The sequence below is a fragment of the Talpa europaea genome (genome assembly GCF_964194135.1).
Source record: "Talpa europaea genome assembly, chromosome: 14".
Lineage (NCBI taxonomy): Eukaryota > Metazoa > Chordata > Mammalia > Eulipotyphla > Talpidae > Talpa > Talpa europaea.
In genome coordinates, this window is record NC_140082.1 from 25682956 (window position 1) to 25703589 (window position 20634).

The 20634-nt window shown below is 38.1% G+C and overlaps 1 protein-coding gene across 2 annotated transcripts in view; it reads right to left on the bottom strand.

The window, feature by feature from the left end:
- The window catches only part of CACNB2 (calcium voltage-gated channel auxiliary subunit beta 2), a gene marked incomplete at both ends in the record, with an annotated part of 300427 nt that overhangs the window by 13302 nt on the left and 266491 nt on the right, over nt 1–20634 (bottom strand). For both annotated transcript variants that reach the window (XM_084254336.1, XM_084254337.1), the window contains 6 exons: nt 1121–1179; nt 1569–1649; nt 5191–5324; nt 10171–10247; nt 15753–15889; nt 17977–18099. In XM_084254336.1, coding sequence (XP_084110462.1) covers nt 1121–1179; nt 1569–1649; nt 5191–5324; nt 10171–10247; nt 15753–15889; nt 17977–18099 — 611 coding nt within the window. The remainder of the gene's footprint in view (nt 1–1120; nt 1180–1568; nt 1650–5190; nt 5325–10170; nt 10248–15752; nt 15890–17976; nt 18100–20634) is intronic.

Consider the following 20634-nt stretch of genomic DNA (forward strand, 5'->3'; position numbering starts at 1 on the left):
AATGAAATCACCAAAAGGGAAGAAAACAGGGAAAACTAAAGGACTCTGCAGATTCTCCATGGTGACAGACACACGTACCCAAACACTGTTCTGTGCTAAGATAAAAGGTGGAATGGGAGAGAAACCACATACTCTAAAGATATTGTGATTTTTAACAAATGAGACAAAGACCCAGCTGTGAGACAGAAGGAACACCATGAAAGTGTGGTTCCAGAAACCAAAGTATTTAAAAGACAGAGTAGTTCACCATGTCCAGTAGGAGAATTCACTCCTGAATTTAGCAACATGAAAAGATATCAGTGAGCTGATGAGATTAGTTTTGGCTGTGTGGTGGGGGGAGTGTAACAGGAGTAGGTTCAAGAATGTGAGAACAGAGCATGTTACACAAGTTGTTCAAGGAGTTTTGCTGCAAAGAAATGGAGAAATGGCATAGCTGGAGGGGGATATGAGGTCAGAGGGAGAAATAAACACATTTTTATATGTGGTAAGAATTGCCATTAGAATAAGACTTATAGATAAATAGAGTGGATTGTGGGTGGGGGTGTAGAAATGGGTCTAATTACCCAAGTGGGTGTATTGGCCATTGGTAGGGAAAACATACTAAGAAAAATCAGCGCTTAGGCTGACACATACATGGGCATACACGTGATGGTGGGAACTCTTGTAGGTTTTTCTGTCTGCCTCTGTGGTCTCAAAGAAACAGGAAGCAAGTTCATCAGGGGAGACGGAGATATGAGAACAGGTATTAGATGTTGGTGAGAAAAGGAGATGTAGGAGAGTCATTTAGAAGACTGGAGAAGTGAATGGAAGGTGGATATTAAGTGTGATTTCTGGCCTGTGCTGAGGCCCAGTCGAGCATGAATTTAGGATGGTCCTCAGCAGGGATGGGGTCAAGTTCAGCTAACAGATACAGGCACATAGGTGGATAGTAGGATGACCTAGGCTGAGGACTTGTTGAGCAAATAAGACAAATAGTTATTGAGTGAGATTAAGTGGCATGACCTTGAGTGGAATGACCTCCTGCCACCATATAGATTTTAGTTTTCTCCAGGGATCAGATTCCTGTCCCACCAGGTTTTGTCATCTCAGTCCACAAAACCCAGGATTATAAAATACTCACCGCCCTTCGAATCTGTGTTTTAAAAAATCAAACAATGCTTTCTGCATCATATCTGTGACCTACAATTGAGCAAGCAACAAATTAAAAACATAATAAAACAATTGTACCCCTTTTAAGATTTGGAGAAAGTAGCACGCAAGGTCTCCACAATTTTATTGACTTCAGATACAATGGCAATTAAAAAGAAAATTTTCTGAACTTGTCCAGATGTTTTAGTGACAATAAATTATGTGGCAAGTGGTTTTAGTCAGTCTCCACTTGATACTATTTCCAGGAAGGAGTAAACTAAAGCAACAACCAGGAAAACAAAATAGGAAGTAATGTCTATATCGCAGCTTGAATAACTCACTTTTCTGCTAGGAGCTCTTTTAAGTTCTAAATTCAGAAGTCAGGAGAGGGAGGTAGAGTCACAGAGCAGCTCAGCCTGCGAAGATCAGCAGCAACTTACCTCATACCCCTTCAGGGAAGGGCCCACTAGGACCACTGGTCTCATGGACGGTACCACGTCATAAGGAGGTGTGTGCTCTGTCTGCAGAGAAAGGAGAGGCCTTCAGATGTTTAACAGGCAGGGGAACTTACATCACATATAAACTGTTCTTTCTGAATTCTTTTACAGGCTTTCCAGACAAATCAAGTTTGTTGTTTTTTTTTTTTTTTTTTGTTCTTGTTTTTGTTTTTGTTTTGCTTGATTCTTATCTAAATAAACCCAATCAAAAACTGGTGGGTTTATTTTCCTAAAGTTTTCAAGATCCTGAATTATCTACAGGTTTCTTGCTCTCCTCAAGAAAAGCTTCTGGTAGTAATTTCTAAAGCAGGAGGTGCTGCTTTTGAATATAAACCTGTTGGGAGAACAGACAGAAACATGCCTCATGCAGAAAGGTGCGTCAGGCTGGGCCAGAGGTTAATGCTGCTTTTTAGATGCATTTGAGTTTTCTGAAGACTCTAATGAAGAGACCTAACATGATTAATTATAGAGAAAAAAAGGTCATATTACCTTTGTGTCTTAGATGTTTGTCTTACCTGGTTAAAACCTAATTTTAAAACACTTAACTCTCATTACCAAATACTTGAGAATTTATTACTGTGAGAGTTTTAATTAGCATGCACAAGCTAATTAAAATACCAAGTAGGATCACTGTTCACTATTTAGTGATTAATGTTTTTGGATTTTTGCTTTCTTCACCTCAGAACTTAAAAACTTGGAAAGAAGTTAGTTAATGTGTAATAATACAATCAAACAATCTGCAGTGGCCTCAAAAACTTCATTATCAACTTGCATATCTAATATGCATCTCAAAAACTGTTCAGGTAGTGTTTCTGTTACATCACTGATTTATGTCTTTCCACAATAACTTATTTCTTTCTTGGAAGAGGAGGGCTAGCAGCTAAATTTTTTAGCAATTTCTAAAAACTTTCAAAATTTCTTGACTGCTTCAAATGAAATGATTAAAATTTTTCTAAAAACTTACACAACAGCTAATTTGTTTGGTTATATTGAAATTGGCTCTGTTTATAACAGAAAAGTGCTAAATTGATGAAAACAAGACCATTTTTATTGCAGAATTGAGAGATAAATGCTGGGATAAATAAATCATTGTCACATGGATCTTTCCATTTTTAGCAGACCATATCTGAAAAAATGTTTTCAGAATCAGAGCAAAAAAGAAATATTCTTTAAACTAAAAAATGTGAAACCATCTTGAGGCTGTATCTTGAGAACATTGAGCTTAAAATTGCTCATTTCAACTTTCTGACTTCAATTGAATTTAATTTGCTTAAGGGAGGAGTAAAAAGCATTTCAAATTGAAAAGCTTCCATCTGAGATTTCACCAATAGTCACAGACAATATAATTGGAAGGGAGAAAATATTACTGAGACTGTGCTGTCAAATTTTACTGCTTAAAATTTTACCTAGTTTTCAAAATTAATTTTAATAGACACAGTAAAGGCAAAACACATTTTTAAACAGAAAAAAAAAAACAAGACAAACATAATACAGTGACAGCACAAATGCCACACAAGCATCACTCTAAAAAGCAACCTAAAACATGGAAAACAATCTTTTGCTGAATCTCACGTCGTTTTTGTTTTCAAAATCTACATTGAAGTTGACCACATAACTGATAACATAAGAAGAATGAATACCAGTGCCGAAGGCATCATAAGCATGTTTGGATTATCACAAGTATACCACCTAGGATCATACTGAAAATGTTTAGAAGCCAAGTCCTTATAACTATGCAGTATAAGAATATCTTTTCTGCTGTTAGAATTAGGAATATAAATTGCATGCATTTTAGTAGCAACTACCAAGAAATTCTATTTCAAGTCTTTAAGTATTAAGTGGCCCGGTTCTGGTTAGGTCTTTGGTTCCTTTGATCTTTGATCTGTGACTGCCAACTAGCCAAGGGTTACCCATGCTGGTAATCAATCAGGTTCTTAATAGGGTAGCTACAGAAATTACCTTATTTGATGGAATATTCGTACTTTGTGCCCTATTAATAATAACACTCTTTTTGACCTATAGTCTCCTGCTCATCTTATTTTGTTCCAATTAGTGGAAATATGATGATAAACGTTTTTAAAGTTTTGGGATTTAAGAGTAAGCAAACCTCAAAAAAATCTATCTTGACTAATCTGGTTTTGGTTCATGTTCCTGCTCTGTCAAGTTCAAAGTGGCTCAGTAATGCTGATTTTCTGGGCTTCTGCAACATGAGCACCATTACTTGGCTGCAAGTTTTAGCTGTAATGAGGTGACAGGACCAGAAAGATGGGCCCGCTGTCATGGAGGAACCTCAGCTGGGACCTTCTGGGTTCACACAAAATCCATGTGTTTCGGTTGAGGTCTTCCATTATTAAAATTACTATAATTCATTAAAAAAAATAAAACTTCCCAGTTTAATATCTGACACCTTCTTGATGACTTAAGAGTTCCTCCACAGAGCAAGATACTTGAATGCAGAGGAAAAGGTTTCAGGCCCCATCAAGAGTTCATAGCAGAGTTGACTTCACTCCACACCTGTGTGCCACGCTGTACCCAGGGCTGTGCCAGACTCGGTGACGGGGGAAGGGTGACTCTAAGAGAACCTGGATGGCTGTGGAAAGTGGTGTGTAAAAGAAGGGAAGGGATGGAAACTGAAGGGGGGACCTTAAAAAATACTGCTTTAAAGCTGCTGAGAGGAACAGATTATGGAATAAAGAGAGCTCAGGGATACCCTAGTTTCCAGTCAGGGCATAAGAAGCATCGCTGTGTAATCTGGGTGGGCCGTGGCAAAGGCTGTACATACGACCACGCCCCCTTGTCCAACAGGCAAGATGCTGAAATCTGACTGATGGAGGAGGCAAGAACATGGGGAGGTATTTATATATGACAATAGGAAAAACTCACAGTAAACCGCCAAAACAAGCCTGCAGTTTTCCACTGGTCTTGTTCATCTGCAGATTTTGCACCTAGTGGATCAGAAGTTTAAATACTGACTAAATTAAAAATTGAATTTTTTTTTTTAGTACAAGCTATGTATCTGGATATCATAAATCAGAATCTAATAATGGTTTAATATGCTTGATTATAAGTTAAATTTCTGGAAAAAAGAAAGACAAGGACAGACAGAATAAGCATGCACAATAGAGGTGCATTCTATGGAGTAGTCAGTGTTGGACACCCTTGTATGTTTTAAACCAATTCCCTTGGTGGTAGATATTATTCCATCAAAAAGGATAAGTACTGTAATGGCGCTTTAACAGGTCACTCACTGAATTTAGTTGGCTTGAAATGCATGGACTCAATTAGCTGTTTGCTAGGTTCTTTTCTTAGGACATAAATGATTGTAGCTAATCAACTGTGGACTTTAATGCTAATGATGCCAGTGGCAGGATAAACACAGCTTATGTCAATGTAAACTTACCGATTTCTGCTTCTGCTTAGCTACAGCAGCATGGAAAAGAAACAAAGAATAACAGAGCATGCATGTTATTGGCTTGTCAAAGGACGCAGACAGTCAACAGGACTAGAAATGTGACGCAGTGCAGTTGAGCAGGTGGACAGATGGGAGCTTGGAAGTTAATGTTACCTTCTTAAAGAAGGGCATTCTTTTCTCTTTGGAGTGGGGTGACGTTACACTGTTTGCACTGGGCTTAGGGGAGCGGTGGTTTGCTGGAATATCATTTTCTTCTGCATCTAAGCCAGTAGCATCTATGTCTATAGCTATATACAGACAAACAATTCAAAAATCATCAGGTAGACAGGAGAGGAAAAACAGGTTATAAAAAAAATAAATGAAAGCAAATAAAACTAACCATAGCAAAAGATCCTATTATGAGTATTCAGCACGGTAAACAAAGTAAAATTTAAAGGTAAAGCACGTGAAGAATGCAATGCAATTAAATCTAAAACTGAAAGAGCCCCTCAATATCTGTTTGCTTATACAAATGCATTTTATATAAAATCTCTCAAATATTTTAGAGAAACATTTTGTAGTTTCAAATGTAATATTGCTATTTTCCATATGAACTGTATATAAGTGTAGCACAGAACATTTAGTCTCACTTTTCACAATCTCTCAAACCAGTTTTTAGATAATAACCAACTGCACCAGAAACCTTTATCACAGTGTGCCTCAGATTTCTTCTTTTGCTTGGTTTAGTTGGAAAACAAGGGCGATGTGAAAAGGTTCACTAGAATTGCAACAGGTATTTGAGGGACAGAGAGAATAGAAAGTTGTAGGTTGAGCCAATGGAAAGGAGTGGTACATGAGGCCAATGATTCAGGGCAGGTTGCCGGGTGGGCAGGATTAAAGTGATTTGGAGGTGGTGCGGGCACCCTCAGCCAGGCCTAACTGAAGACTAATTAGAAAACACTGAATCAAATGGTCTCCAAATGAAATGACTAATAAAATGAAACAAGTCTTCCGATGACTTATATAGTTACTGGGCTTGACACCAGAGTGGAGAGGTACCAGGACCCAGAAGAGTAAGCCACTGCCCTGCTTTCTGGGAAATGAGAAGCTTAGGCTCATTGTTCAGTGTGCTTTCACTTTTAGAATCTTTTGACCTGAAAATACAGCACTTGAAGATCAAGTGTCATCTTGAAGATAGACACTTCCACATACAATTACTATCAACTCTCTACTGTTTAACATTTAAAAGATAAACTCTTAAAGAGTTTAAGGGACTAGTTCTCTGTCAAATCACAGCAGAGCCAGGACTCAGAACCTCGTTCTGCTCGGCGAATCTGTACCCTGACCCTGCACCTGGCTGCGTCTTCTGGGAGGTCTCTTCTCAACCCCATGCTCTCTTTTGTGTCCCTTGGATTCCCTAGTGGGCTTCTGTCCCCTGTGTCAGGACTCAGGAAGATATCATAAAGTTGAGATCACTAGAAAATTATTCTTGGTTTAGGTTAAGTCCAGGAGAAGGAAAGAAGAAAATCTGCTCATCCCCGGAAAGCATCGTATTATACAATTTTGTTATCTCTCTAACAAAAACCACAGTACATTCAGATTTAAGAACCAATTACCACTGTGAAATAACAGACAGCTTGATGATGAGAAACCACTACCATTCCTCATGATGCGCAAGCTGATCTGGCTCCCTCCTGACAGCTACTGCTAACCTTTTCAGATGACAGGCGATCAGCTGACAGGCCTCACATTATTTTTCAATTTTGAAGTTATTATGGGTATTAGATGACTAAGCTTTTTGAAAACTAGGATCTCTTGTTTCATCAGTCCCTTTCATTTGATTAGGTCAAAAATCCTTGAAGGAGTGAATACCTGGCATTGTTTGCAAAATATTGCAAATATCAGCTCTTGCTTGCATAAAGATGAGGTATGATCTTTTTCTCCAGTGAAGGTAATAATGGCTAGGGTTAATTTAGTTAGACTTACCTAGTAAATGTGTCTTTTTCTTTGTCTCATCTATGCATCTTGATAAGCTGAAAGGCTCAGCACATGGTGCGCAATGGAACCATTATAAAGTGTACCCAGGGGTTTGAATCAGAGCTGGCTTTTATTGCACCCTATAATGCTTTTCCATGAATTCCAATTTAGGAAGCATGTCATTTGTGTCTTACTGGATATGATGGAGAGAATTCAGGTAAATTTTTCATTATTTCTATAGTATATTTTCACCCACATCAATTAAGTTTCCTTTTAGAAGTAAATTCCCATATACCTTTATTTTTCCCATCTTCTGCTGGGTTTATAAAGGGCACATTGAGGGGACAGTACCACCCAAGAGCCTTTTGGAAATTGAGCCCACTTAATTGCCTGTCAGAGTTGACAGGACCCTAAGATGACAAAGTTCATGGATTTGATTTTATGATTTATTCACTCAATTTGGTCTGCTGTGATATGTGGATGGGTTTTTTTTTTTTATATTTTTTATAGAAATAGGGGAAACACATAAGAAGTTTAGCGGTGACATTGCCTACATGCTTGGCTATTCACCCACATATCCTAAAAGTCAGGTTTGAAATTTATCTGTATTTGGTATACAAGGGCTCATAACTCCAACTGAGAACTTTCTGATGTACTAATTCTGGCTAACTTAAATCTAAAAGCATTTATTCTGAAATAGAGGGAATTCTAAAACAGTTGGCCACTTTCAAAACACATTAAAGAAATTTACTAAGAGAATGAGCAAATCTTTTTATTGCTCTGTATACTTTATCAGACTTAGATTGTTCTACTTAAATGAAGAAATTTTACCCCCTTTTAATTACATTATTATACTGGCATAACTGGACAAACATCAGTATTTACTTGGGGAAAACTGCTTCTATAAATTTGAAAAGTTTATTTTTTTTCTCACTAGCATACACTGTGTCTTGGTAGAGAACCATGGAAACATTTTCTTAAATTTTAGTGTAATCTTATACATGTGCCTAGTTGTGTCTAGTTGAGTGGAGTGCAGGGGTAACAAGTGTGTGCACAAGTGTGTGGGCAGGGGATGTGCATCTGACTGCATGCTACTACACAGAAGTGAACTGGGAAACTTTTCCAGATGCTTTAGAATATCCAAGTATATTTACTTTAGGCAGACACTTACAGTCTGTGGTCTAGCAACAGGTGAGCTGAATTGTAGACAGGGCCTCTGGGAAGCAAAGATGAAAATTATAAGTGTAAACCAATGCACATTTGCTAGGTTAGACAGTTTCCCTGGAAGAGAGAGAAAGAGAGAAAAGAGAGAGAGAGAGAGAGAGAGAGAGAGAGAGAGAGAGAGAGAGAGAGAGAATGTGTGTGTGTAACCTAAGTTTTGCTTTAGATAAGATGTGCTATTGAAATGAGAATTACAGCAGGATCCTGATGTATACTTTTATAAAATATTGTAACTGTTTAATTATCTCTGTGGTCCACTGAATCACTAGTGTTTTCCTACTTTTGGTATTCAAAAAGTCTGTAACTATATGAAACTTGGGCAAAGTTCTTAATCATCCTTATTAAACTTTAATTGTACTGCATTTTTAGTAATGACAAACAGCTGGCTACGAAAAAAGGAAATGTTATTTTACAAATACACTAACTTAGAATTCAGAATGCATGCGTCTGCTCTCAGTATACTACTGAATGCTAAGCAGCAGACTGCAGGGCTAGAGGACTGGAAGCATCTCCCTGGTCTGCAGAAGGGGGGTACCATCCGCAGGCAGGGCTGCTGCTTTGTCACAACGTGATGCAGCATTTTCTTATTTTAGGAGCTTCATGACAGTTCTCTGGACTCCCTGAGACAGTCTTTAAGACACATGGGAAGAGGATAAGGCTTACCCCATAATACCTGCGACTGCAAACATGTGAGAAGTAGCAGAGACAAGCCTCCTTTCCCTGTACATGTAAGAAAGATCCATTCCCCGCTGCTCAAGGATGAAATAAGCCTTACATAATACTTAAAAGGGTTTCAATTTCCAACATATTTTACTTCATTTGGGGCAAGTTAGAATTACTGCCAGTTACAGGTACATGGTTTCTGAAATCACTAGGTATTATAAAATTACTTATTTCTTACTGCTCTCAGATTTTGCTCACTTAAAACGTCCTGTAATTATCGCTAAGAAGTACTTGATTGGTCCCTATAAGCTGCCATCATCCAGGAATGAGGGGTGGTCATTAGTAAAAGGGGGAATCTATTCTTAAGACATACTAGTCATAGTGCAACTTGTTCCTTAATTTCCCCATATAAGCACAATTCTGTCTTTGACATCTTCCCACTGCTAAGTTCCTCAACATCACACCTGAAGACATTTTGCTGGAACACTCTGCTGGCCAACCTTGTAATCTGACTCTCTGTACTCTGACTCTCAATTTTAAGTCTTAGCAAAGTATGACTCTGATCCTGAGCTTTCATACAATTTTTCAAATTTTTCTCCTATTTATATAGACCTCTAAGTTCTCACATTGGAGTTTAGCAAATAAAAATTGAATTAGATTTGAATTTAAGATAAACAATTTTTTAGTGGAAACATGTTTCATACAATAGTTACTTACACTACAAAATAATTTGTTGTTTATCTGAAGTTCAAATATAAGTTGGTGTCCTTTTCCACTGCTTTGGAAAGAAAACAATAATTATTCCTCCCACAAGTGCTTTTTCTGTTTTGGGTACTTCTGCACATCCCTATGTCTTCTGCAGAGCCTTTCAGGTAGAGTTCACATCAGGCCAATCGCTCCACTGTCACCTCATTCCCCTTTCCTCACTTTTCTAGAGTTTTATCATTCTCTTTTTATTTAACATCGAGTCCAACATCTCACATCACATTATAGTTGTTGGTGGACATTCACCCATTTACTGCCATGACAATATATTGGGTACCATGGTAGAGGAGGTGATAAAGTTAAATACATTACTTTGATCATCTATAGCAAATTACAGTGAGCATATTGACATATTTTTTCAAATCCAGAAAAAAATTCCCCCACCTTGTTCCAAACACATATGAATGTTATTTCTGAACATTTTCATTATTTCTAGAGCATAGTGATTTCTGTATGTAAACTCACACAATTAGGGTCTAGAAAGAATGAAATGCAATATATAACACTCAGTACTTATCACTTACTTACCAGATGATGGAGGTGTAGATTTTCTGGAACTAGGTACTATGTCACCCAAACTGGATGATGAATTTCCTCCTGATTTACTGGAGTAAAGCAAAAAGTTATATTAAATCTGGTACTTATTTCAGATATTAAAACATTTATAGTGCTCAATAAACCTTGATTACTCATTGAGTCCTTAATGAACCTTAAATCTACTTTTCCTTTAAGGAGGCAAATAATAATTTTCCAGTGGGTGTTGCTGGAGCCCTTGAAACTTCTGTTTCAAATTTAAGGTTTAATTTTAAGAGGCCCTGAGAAAAATGGAAGAGAATTAGGGCAATTTCAGCAGTCTTCACATTTCTGCTAGGATCACAGAGATAACAGCAGAGATTTCCTCTGCTTATTATTTTAGAGACCCTCTGAAGCAACGCATAGAACCTTAAGGTTAACACCAAAACTTATTGTTTCCTTCTTGTTTGATTCTAACTTTATACTTAGACTGAAAGCACTCTAGCTTTCATGAGCAACCTACAAAAGAAAAACACGCAATACCAAAACTTGCTAACCTTTAAAAGCACATGAAAGAACAGAACATAGTGTTATATGAGTTCACTCACTCCCAGATAGTATCTGGAACATTTCTCCAGCTTGGCTAACATGGAGGATTTAAACTGGCTCATTTAAAAATTATTTGAAGAGCATATACTTCAGAACTACCAGATTCCAAAGTTGGATACAAGACATGCTCCAATGTCTTAGAAATTTTGGAATGAATATTAGAACAACGACATTTATGTTATTTTTTACCAGACTACCAGCATGCCAAATAACATATTATGAAATGGCCCCATTCATACACAAAGATGGAAAGGAACATCTCAAAAAGTATTTGCTTGAAACCAGTAGGTATTGTAGCCTTCACTTCGCAGTATTGACATAGTATTTCATAAGACGATCTTAATTGCCCGGCCTTTATTATCATGGCCAAGCCGGGGTCTAATTGAAAGAATTTTCCATAGTGTCTGTGCATCAAAAGGTGGTATTTAAATAAATATCAATATGAAAATATAAGTGCCACAAAAATACCAATCATGAGCTGAATTCTATTACTACTATTCTGGCATTTTAATGCTTAAGCAGACAAACATCAAAAATTTTAAGCAGCTAACAGGAGGACTTCACATCATTTTAGAATTCTTAAGAGATATTCCAGTACATTTAAAAGGATACCAGGCAATATGTAAAAGTAATAAGAAGTGGTATTAATAGAAGCAGTTCTGGCAGTTATATAAGAATACCCATTACCAAGACCAAAACATTTTCTTCCAAAAGTGTTTTTTTTCTTTTTCTAAAATACTAAGTCTAATTTCAGTTCTAGCATGGGTTTGTTTTGCATTCTCTTTGAATTTTAATAACAGTCAAAGTATTATTTGAATTGTGGCAAATACTGCAAATAGTCAAAAGTTCAGAATGTAAATTTGCCCTTACCTTTTAATTCTGTAAAAATGCCACTTTCTTGAACTGTGTCCCAATTCTAATGCCTTTGATTTTTTGTTGACTTTTATAATGTATATAGCAGAGTTTTAAAATACTGAATTCCGATTATGTCCTTAAAACTGTATTTAATAAAAGTAGGAGGAAAATACAAAAACCTCTGAAAGCAAGTAAAAATATGTTGCACCTACTTAGGGCAAAAGCTTGGGTAAAGAGACAGGATAAAATAAAATCAAGAAAAATAAAAGAAATATGTATACAGTTATAAGGCTACCTACAGTAACCTAAAATAAGTTGTAAACCTGTTATGGTCCCCAAATATGGTTTATAGTTCATTAAGGAAAAATGCAAAAGCAAAAACATTATATCTAATACAATAACTAATAACAGATGACAATGATGATGAGAGTCTTTTTACTATCCCAGGCCTGGATATGTGCTTTACAGAACAGCACGCCAGTGGGCCTGGTGTCAGGCTTTGGTCTGACTGACTGGGTTTTCCTCCTGGTTCTAACTGCGCAGCCTTGGTCAGGTTGCTAAAGTTCTTCTAGCCTGTGTCCTCATCTGTGAAGTGGAGGCTACAATACCTACTGGTTTCAAAGGATCGTACATAGTTGAGCTAATCACTGGTGCTAGACCAGGGCTGCACAGTTGAGAGACAGAGAAAACTTTTGGCAAAACCTCCCTGAGAAGCCTTTTTCTGTTCTCAGTTTGTACATGAAGAAGCAGAGAAAGATACACTAGTCTCTCTCTGCAAAAATCCACCCCAAATTTTCCAAAATGTATTCTATAAAAAACAACTCATAAGATATCAATCAGAAAGAATTTTTATAATTTTGGTATATATAAGAAAAACATCCCTACTCCACTCAGATTCACAGTGCATATCAACATGTCAGAGGCTCTGAACAAAATCCTAAAATAACTTTCTATTACTTCACACTATTCTAAACTTATTTGATCAGGGAGCCCCCTTTTCAAGTGATTTGGCAGGAAAACTCTGGAAAATTCTGTATTATCCATAACAAACTAAAAAGCAAAACAAAAAACTCCCCAGCTGAGAAAATTTCAAACCTCAACAAAGTACAGTCAACCTCTGAGCAACACTGGTTTGAATTGCACTGGTCCAGTTGTATGCAATTTTTTTCAATAAATATATTGGAATTTTTTTTATATTTGTAACTATTTGCAGTTCAAGAAGAACTGCATAGCCTAGAAATATCAAAAAAATTATGTAAAAGTTATGTCATGAACACATAAACTATATGTAGAAAATAATCTATCATTTAGTACTATAGAATACATACAAATCTATTTTTTTTTAAATACTTATTTATTTATTTATACAAGCACTGGGTACAGTCAGAAGTGCGGGAGGGTGAGAGAATTCACCTGAGCCAGAGCAGGGAGCAGAGCAGGCAGAAGGATGGAAGTACACTGCTGAGGGGAGCAACGGGCGGCAGGAGAGGTCTGCGCGCCATGTGGGACCCTCCTCCGGTGGCCGGGGAGCAGCCGGGGATCGAACCGGCGCTGCACAGGCTGCGGGCAGCTTCGCAACTCAGCACTCAACCGCTGCGCCACCGGGGAGGCCCCACATAAATCTATTAAAGGGGGTTGCAATTTATCAAAACTTATGCATACAAACACAGACCATACATAAATAGCATCACTGGAGGTTAAGAGAAATGTAAACAAACATTATTGGTAAGGCTTTCAGTCAATTTTAAATTTGGGGGGATTCAGAAGTTATATGCAGAATTTTGACTGCACAGGGGTCAAGGCCCCTAGTTCCTAAGTTGTTCAAGCATCAACTGTATATATTACTATATTGATAACGCTAGTATCTATGTCCCATGAAAATGAAATTTTCCACATTACAAGATATTAAGTCATAGCAAGACACCATTATCAATATGGAGACTAGGAAAATGCACAATGAAGTCAACAGAACACTAGAAATTGAATAACTAGTATCATACCTTCAACATCCTGCAGGTAAAATGCACGTGCTTTGTCTACATGTCTCTACTTTTATATGGCTAAGTGCATGCTGCAATCTTTAATAAATGCAAGTTACAATTCAAATATGGGGCAGAAGTTTTGAAAAAAGAACCCCTCTGAACTAAAATACTAGTTAATTGTACCTAGCTATAAAATACTAGTTAATGAAGATGGATGTTCAAAACAAAAAGCATATTCTATTTTGATTGTGGGTATTGAAAAAGATTCTTGCTAATACTAAAACATTATCATTGATAAAGGATTATACAACTTTATATAAACAAGTAACAAGGAAGCCAGGAAAAAAAAAATCCAAAAGCTTAGCTATTCACATTAAAGAAAAGACTTGCTCATACAACTTTCCTTCTCATAGGGAAGAGTTCAGTTTAAAATTCACTCTGTCTAGGGATAATTCAGCCCCTGTCTGTTACATAAACCATCTAATTTCTGTGCATTAAGGCAATTTTAACCCATTTCATATTGAGTTTCCAGTTAAGTGTGTAACAGTGAGTAGAATTAAAAATTAAGTTTCTCAAGTGAAAATGAAACAGACCTCAAGAGCTGCTATTTATCAGTGATGTCTGAGATGTTATTTCTAAAGTGGCGTCCTGCCCTACCAGCAGCTACAGACACAGCACTTAGTATTCCCACCCCCAACCCCTCCCCCAGCTGCTCAGAGCCAGCAAGATTGAGACTTAAGAATTTCCTCTGCACTGAAGCACAAATTTAATTCTCTATGACCCTAGCTGTTATCATGAATGATAATAATTAATTTGATTTCTTCCCAAATAAAATTAAAAAATCAGATGCTGGGATGAAGTTTTTAAAATTCAGAATTTGTGATGCTATCATTCATGAAAGAATTTCAATTTAAAATGGAAAATCTCATGCATGTACCCTTGGGAAAAGAAAATTTAAGGAGTGATAAGGACTGAGAGACTGATTCCTCATAAGGGCCTGGGTTACAGAAAATTGACACTTACCTTGGGAAGCCGTATTTCTGGTTTCCAGAGACATGAACAAGAAGTGACTTAGGTCAGGTTTGTCTCACAAAGTGGATTGGATTGGACTTTATAAGGCTGGGGTGGCTTTGACCTCTCAGGGAATTTTCAGGGTTGATGTCCATTTGTTTTCTGTTTTAGTACATGCCGATGAATTCTCCCTCTTTACAGTCCCTGGCCATAAATACTGTTTACCCCAAACCTTCAAGAAACCTGTGTGCAGTTTAACATGGTTTTTGCAAGTTCCAAATTGTAATTCTTCTGTTTCTCCTGAATAAACTTACCTTTTTTGACAATTTTGAGCTTGTCTCAGTTTACTTCTTTATTTAGAGCCAGCACAATAAACCATATCACTGTAACAGGATGGTCCCCAGGAAAGGGGGAGGTTCTAGGTTCCCTGCCCCATCCAAGGGAGGGTGGAGCTGAGCAGAGAGAGAAGCTGCAGAGGAGACTGCGGAAGGAAGGAAGCAGGATGGAGCCAGAAGGAGACCTGGAGGACGCGCATGGAGCCTAGAGACACGTGAAGAAACTGCGCTTGTCTTTTGGTCGTGGACTGGGTGACACAGATGTGGGTGAGACCCGTGGGGAGGTGACAATGGCAGCTTTTATCTTGATTTTGATTTTGCTCTTTTCCTTCCGGGCTTGTCTGGTTGTTTCTGACCCTTTTCTGTGGGTCCCCACTGAAAGGTGCTTTAGACTTGGGACAGGCTTTTGGGCCTTGATCTGGGCCAATCCCATTTGGATGGAGTTTTACCCACAAGGGGACAGGTAACTCGGGTGCTTCATTTAGAAACTAGATTCTTTGCCTTTTCTGTATTGTTTCTTAATTGTAATAAAATTCCTTCCCATTAAAGTCTCATGTTTTGTGTTGATGCACCGGATGGCAAAACCTATTTAGAACAGGCAGGTTTGCGGGGTCTGGGCTGCCCCTCTTCCTGCTCTGTAACAGATTCCTGAAACCTGCCCCTTTCCTGGGGACCACCCTGTTATATTACCAGTTTGTCTCTTAACAGATATAAAAAAACCACAGAATATAGCAAATAACAGCATTCTGTTATAAATGACAGTGTAAAAAGACTTTGACACAAATACTTGATGTTTTTCTCATACCTGGAGTAGAATTTCCCTTGCTTGGCTCTCTGTTCATGCTGTAGCCTCATATTTTCTAGTTTGACTGGGCTTGGAATGAATCCGATTTCACAGCCTTCCTTAACCAATCGCCCTATCCACCAGTCATTGTTAAATTTCTAAACACAAAATCAAGAAATGATTACGATCAGTACACAGAAGTTCAAATCTTCTACTTATAGTTCTTCCAAATTAGCTATTTCAGTGGAGAGAAATATTATGGCAATTACAGTTAACTATGCCTCAAATATCACAATTTTTTTTTTTTTTTTTTTTTTTTTGTGGGACCCTCGCCGGCAGCTGGGGAACAAACCAGCACTGCAGAGGCTGCGGGCAGCCTCGTATCCCAGCGCTCAACCACTGCGCCACCAGGGGAGGCCCTCAAATATTACAATTTTTTTTAAAAGATTTATTTATTTATTTATACAAGAACCGGGGTACAGGCCAGATGTGCAGGAGGGTGAGAGGATTCACCAGAGACAGAGCGGGGAACAGAACAGGCAGACTGACAAAATACACTGCTGAGGGGAGCAGCAGGCAAGGCAGGAGAGGTCTGCTGCACCATGTGGGACCCTCACTGGCCGGGATCGAACCCGTGTTGCAGAGGCTGCAGACAGCTTCACAGTGCTGCGCTCAACCACCTGCACCACCAGGGGAGGCCCAAAATATCACAATTTAAGAGACCCTTAGGTTTACAGGCTGAGCATGTGAATGTTGTGGTGGCTCAGCAACCAGCTGCAGGCTTGGCTCTACCTTCTTTCTCTGGGTTCCGCCTTGAGACTCGCATGAATTCCATCACAACTGCCTTTGTCACCCTGAGTAGGATAAACTCTGCTTGCTCAAAAATTAACAGCTCTTCCTAGCAAGAGACCATTAGGAACTACACAGTGTTAAAAAGATTTTCCTTTTATATAATCAGATTAATTAGCAGCATTAAGTGTGAGAGATAAATACTGAAATCTGCCTGAAATATTGTGTGTCAGAACAAAATTTAGCTGTGTGCAAGCAAGTTAATAATTACCACGATACAGTGTCCACAAAGGAGATGATTTCTCTACTTACACTTATGGTGACAACTTCTCTCTCAGGGATGAAATATTTTATCTTAAATATCATCTGGTTCAATTCCCCTCAACTGAATATTTTTCAATTCTTTTCTTGAATACTTCAAACCAGAATATCCATTCTGTTTTTCTTTTCCTTCCATGATGGAAAAAGACTAAGCACGTGTCACCTGGAGGCCACCCTGAATCAACCTAACCTCTTGCTGTGCTCGAGGCAAACTATCACTTCTGAAATACTTTACCTTTCTTCCTTGCCAATATTTTGCATTTCTTTCTAAAAATTAATGACATAGCAGACTCTAAAATTTTTAGGTTCTTTTTAGAGGTCATCATCGGCCCCTTTGCTTGCAGCCTTTGGGGGAATGAGCATTCAGACTCACAGATGCCCCCAGGACGTATCATCCTGCTGGACGTATCATCCAGTGGTAAATTCCTCCAGGTCCAAGGAAAGATCATACTCACGTTGAGAACATTGGGGTAATTTAAGGTCATTTAATTCAGTGTTCTGTACAGCAGACATTTAATCAATATTGACTCAAAATAAAGCTCAGTTAATGGTGAATTTTTACAATGTATACACTGAGTCACTGTCAACCAGAATGTAGAGACTTTTGAAACAGAGGAAAAGGGAGTTTCCTGATATCTGGTTCTTGCCTCATTGACCCTAACTCCTACCATTCTCTCTTCCATTGCAGAAATTTACCAAGGAAGTTTCCAAGGAAATGTACCAAAGGGCACCGTGACCCAAGTAAGACATTGTCAACAGAAAGGAGATTATGAATTCTAGATATTATTACTAAACTCTCTCCAGATGGCTAAACTGGAGACATGTGGGGGAAACTACACACAGTCAAGGTTGAAGAAAAAGTACAGGTTAAGCATAAAAAAGGATCATCTCCTCCAGTAGTTGTCAATTTCTGGGTCACAGAACCCAGGGGAGCCTTGACATTATTGCAAGCGGCCTATCGCTTCTTTCTTCTTTAGAAAGGTTATATTTATATTAGAAAAGGTTGAGAGGCACTGATTTTGTGAGTATGTTATACAACAGCAGCTGCAGGCCATGCTATTTCACAGCAGTAAGAAGTAAACAGTGCTTCAAGGTGAAAAATCAAGCAGATAGAAATTCAAATTATGTTCCTTACTTCCTTAACATGCAGAAAATCTTTTGCTTCAAATGAGATGGCCATGCCTGGCACAGGAACATCATCTTCATGGGCTGCACTGTAGCTGACATTTGTCCGAACTGCAAATGCAACAGGCTTTGTCTAAAGAGGGAAGAAGCAGGGAGGAAAAAGTAAGAAACAGCAGTGTCTCCCCCACCCAACTATAAGTACACTGATTAACTGCTGGAGTTGTTTTCTCCACCTTTTTCTTTAACCAAAACAGCTAATTAGTATTCACAACACATGAGATTTTCAAGCTCCAGGCTATGTAACACCTGTTTCCAAACTAAAAAAAGGCCATTGTCCTCTCTGAAAGCACTACAAATAATGAAGGTGAAGATGAGCTACTGAAATATGTGTTTACAACCCAATAGCTTGTAGCAACTGGAAACTGGGAAACAGAGGAATAGAATTCTTAGCTCTTTAGTTCAGAGGAAAAGACTTAGGAACTGCCACCCCCATCCTGAACATTTACTTTATTCAATAAATGTTGACACAATTCCCAAAAGTATGATGTTTTGGACAAAAAAAAAAAAAAGGAGACAACGCTATGTCTTATGACTACAGCAATTACAGTCATTTTACACGGCTGCTTCTCTTTGAGTCACTACAGATGATATTATTCAATCTGTGCTCTGTTATTTGATATTTTGCAAATTTCCTCTATCTAGGCAATACCTGGTTATCCACCAAGTGAGAAAATAGACAAATTCAGAAAAGAGGTTTGTTCCCTTGACATGAGTGGCAAGTGGATTTGGAGGACAAGGGGGAAGCACAATCGACAAAGCCAGCTTCATTTCCAGATTTGCCAGATTAATCCCTTCTACCTGAGGCTGTCTGGGTGAAGGACTGAGTACTGAAACTACTTAGGTCCACCGATGCAGACTGGGAGAGGAGGAGAAAGTTCTGGATCTGGGCACAGTAGCCATGCAGTGAACTTCAATATCTGAAATCCAATTCCTGACATTTACTAGGATTTTTAATGATAAGAGGAATGCTGCCTCTATGGAAATATGGACTTAAAAAAACAAAAGTTGCCCATAGTTCTACCACTGAAACAATCATGATAGTATGATGATATTTTCATTTTTCATGAAAAAATTTGAAAAATCTATAGATATTTTCATAATTAGAATCATAAAATATTTCATTTTTTCCCAATTTTTAAAGTATTATAATATTTTTCATGTGATATATTTTTAAAAATCTACCATTTAAGGGGCCTCTCTGGTGGCACAAGGGGTTAAGCGTCAGCCCTAGGAAGCTATCACAGTCATTGAAGCATGAGTGTGATCTCCGGCCAGGGAGCTACCCACATGGCGCAGCAGACCTCTCCTGTCTCACCCACTGCTCCCCTCAGCAGTGTATTTCAGTAGATCTGCCTGCTCCCCACTCTATCTCTGGTGAATCCTCTCACCACCCCCCCCACCTCTGGCCTGTACCCCAGCTCTTGGATACATAAATAAATCTTTAATACAAAACTACTATTTAAATATTTACTGCAGCCATTCACCTTTTTTTGACATTTAAAAGTTTGTAACTTTTTTCACTATGATTAATGTTCTGCTTTGAAAAATCTTTGTGCAAAAAGCCTCTTACTCTTTGGGATTCTTTCCTTGAGATAGATCTTAAGAGGTAGCATGAGTAAGCCATGAGTTATCAAGACATTAAAAAATTCTATTCCAAACTACTGTTCAAATGGGCTGAACCACTGAAAACTGCAAAAAAGCAGTGCATACACAATGGTGCCCTTTACAATGCGATGTAATCTTAATTAGACTCAGTTTTACTACTAGAAACAGAATTTCCCTGAGTAGATCCATCCATTATTCAGGAGCATTTCTGACCATAAAAATATAGATACAAGATTTTTTGTAATGTTAATATGATCTCTCATCTCTCTCAGGATCTTTTCATCCTGGTAAGATGCAGTGTTAAAATTGTCATGTATTTTTTTCCATTACCGGAAAACAAACTTTAGGTGTGCGATTCTATTGAGAAACCTATGGAAAATCTCATTATTTTATGCAATGACCAACTATTCAATATCGAAATAACAGGAAGAGAGAATGCTAAAATAATAACAATGACAATAACAGTAACAATAATAATAATAATAAAGGGGCGGAGAAGATTGGCATATAATTCCAGGGACCAGGTAATATCTTTGCTTAGATTAAGACATTAATTTAAAATGTGCCTCTTTCCTTGGCTCACCTCCTATCAGTGACAATGTGACTATTAAATATGGAGGTTTAGATGGAAATCAGCTTTATGAACACACAAGTCAGAAAGAAGAGCAGCAGAATATAGTCCCTCAGTATCGTCCCTTCAGGAACTGTATTTCTAAGATAAGAATGGAGAGCAAAGTGGAAGAAGAAAATAAGACACAGTGAAGATAAGAGAGTTTATCAGTTTGTGATAAAAGATTCCAGGATGTAAACTGAAGGGGCAATGTCACTTTTTATTCCCTGAGCTCAGTTCAGCTTTCTCGAGCTCAATCAGGGCATCAATAACATGGGGGATTTTTTCCACATCAACTCCTTTCATACGGGTTCAAGAACTGAGGGTTTTAAATAACCTTGGGGTGTTGATTCTGCCACTGACTGAGGGAGTGACCCTGACTCACTGAACATG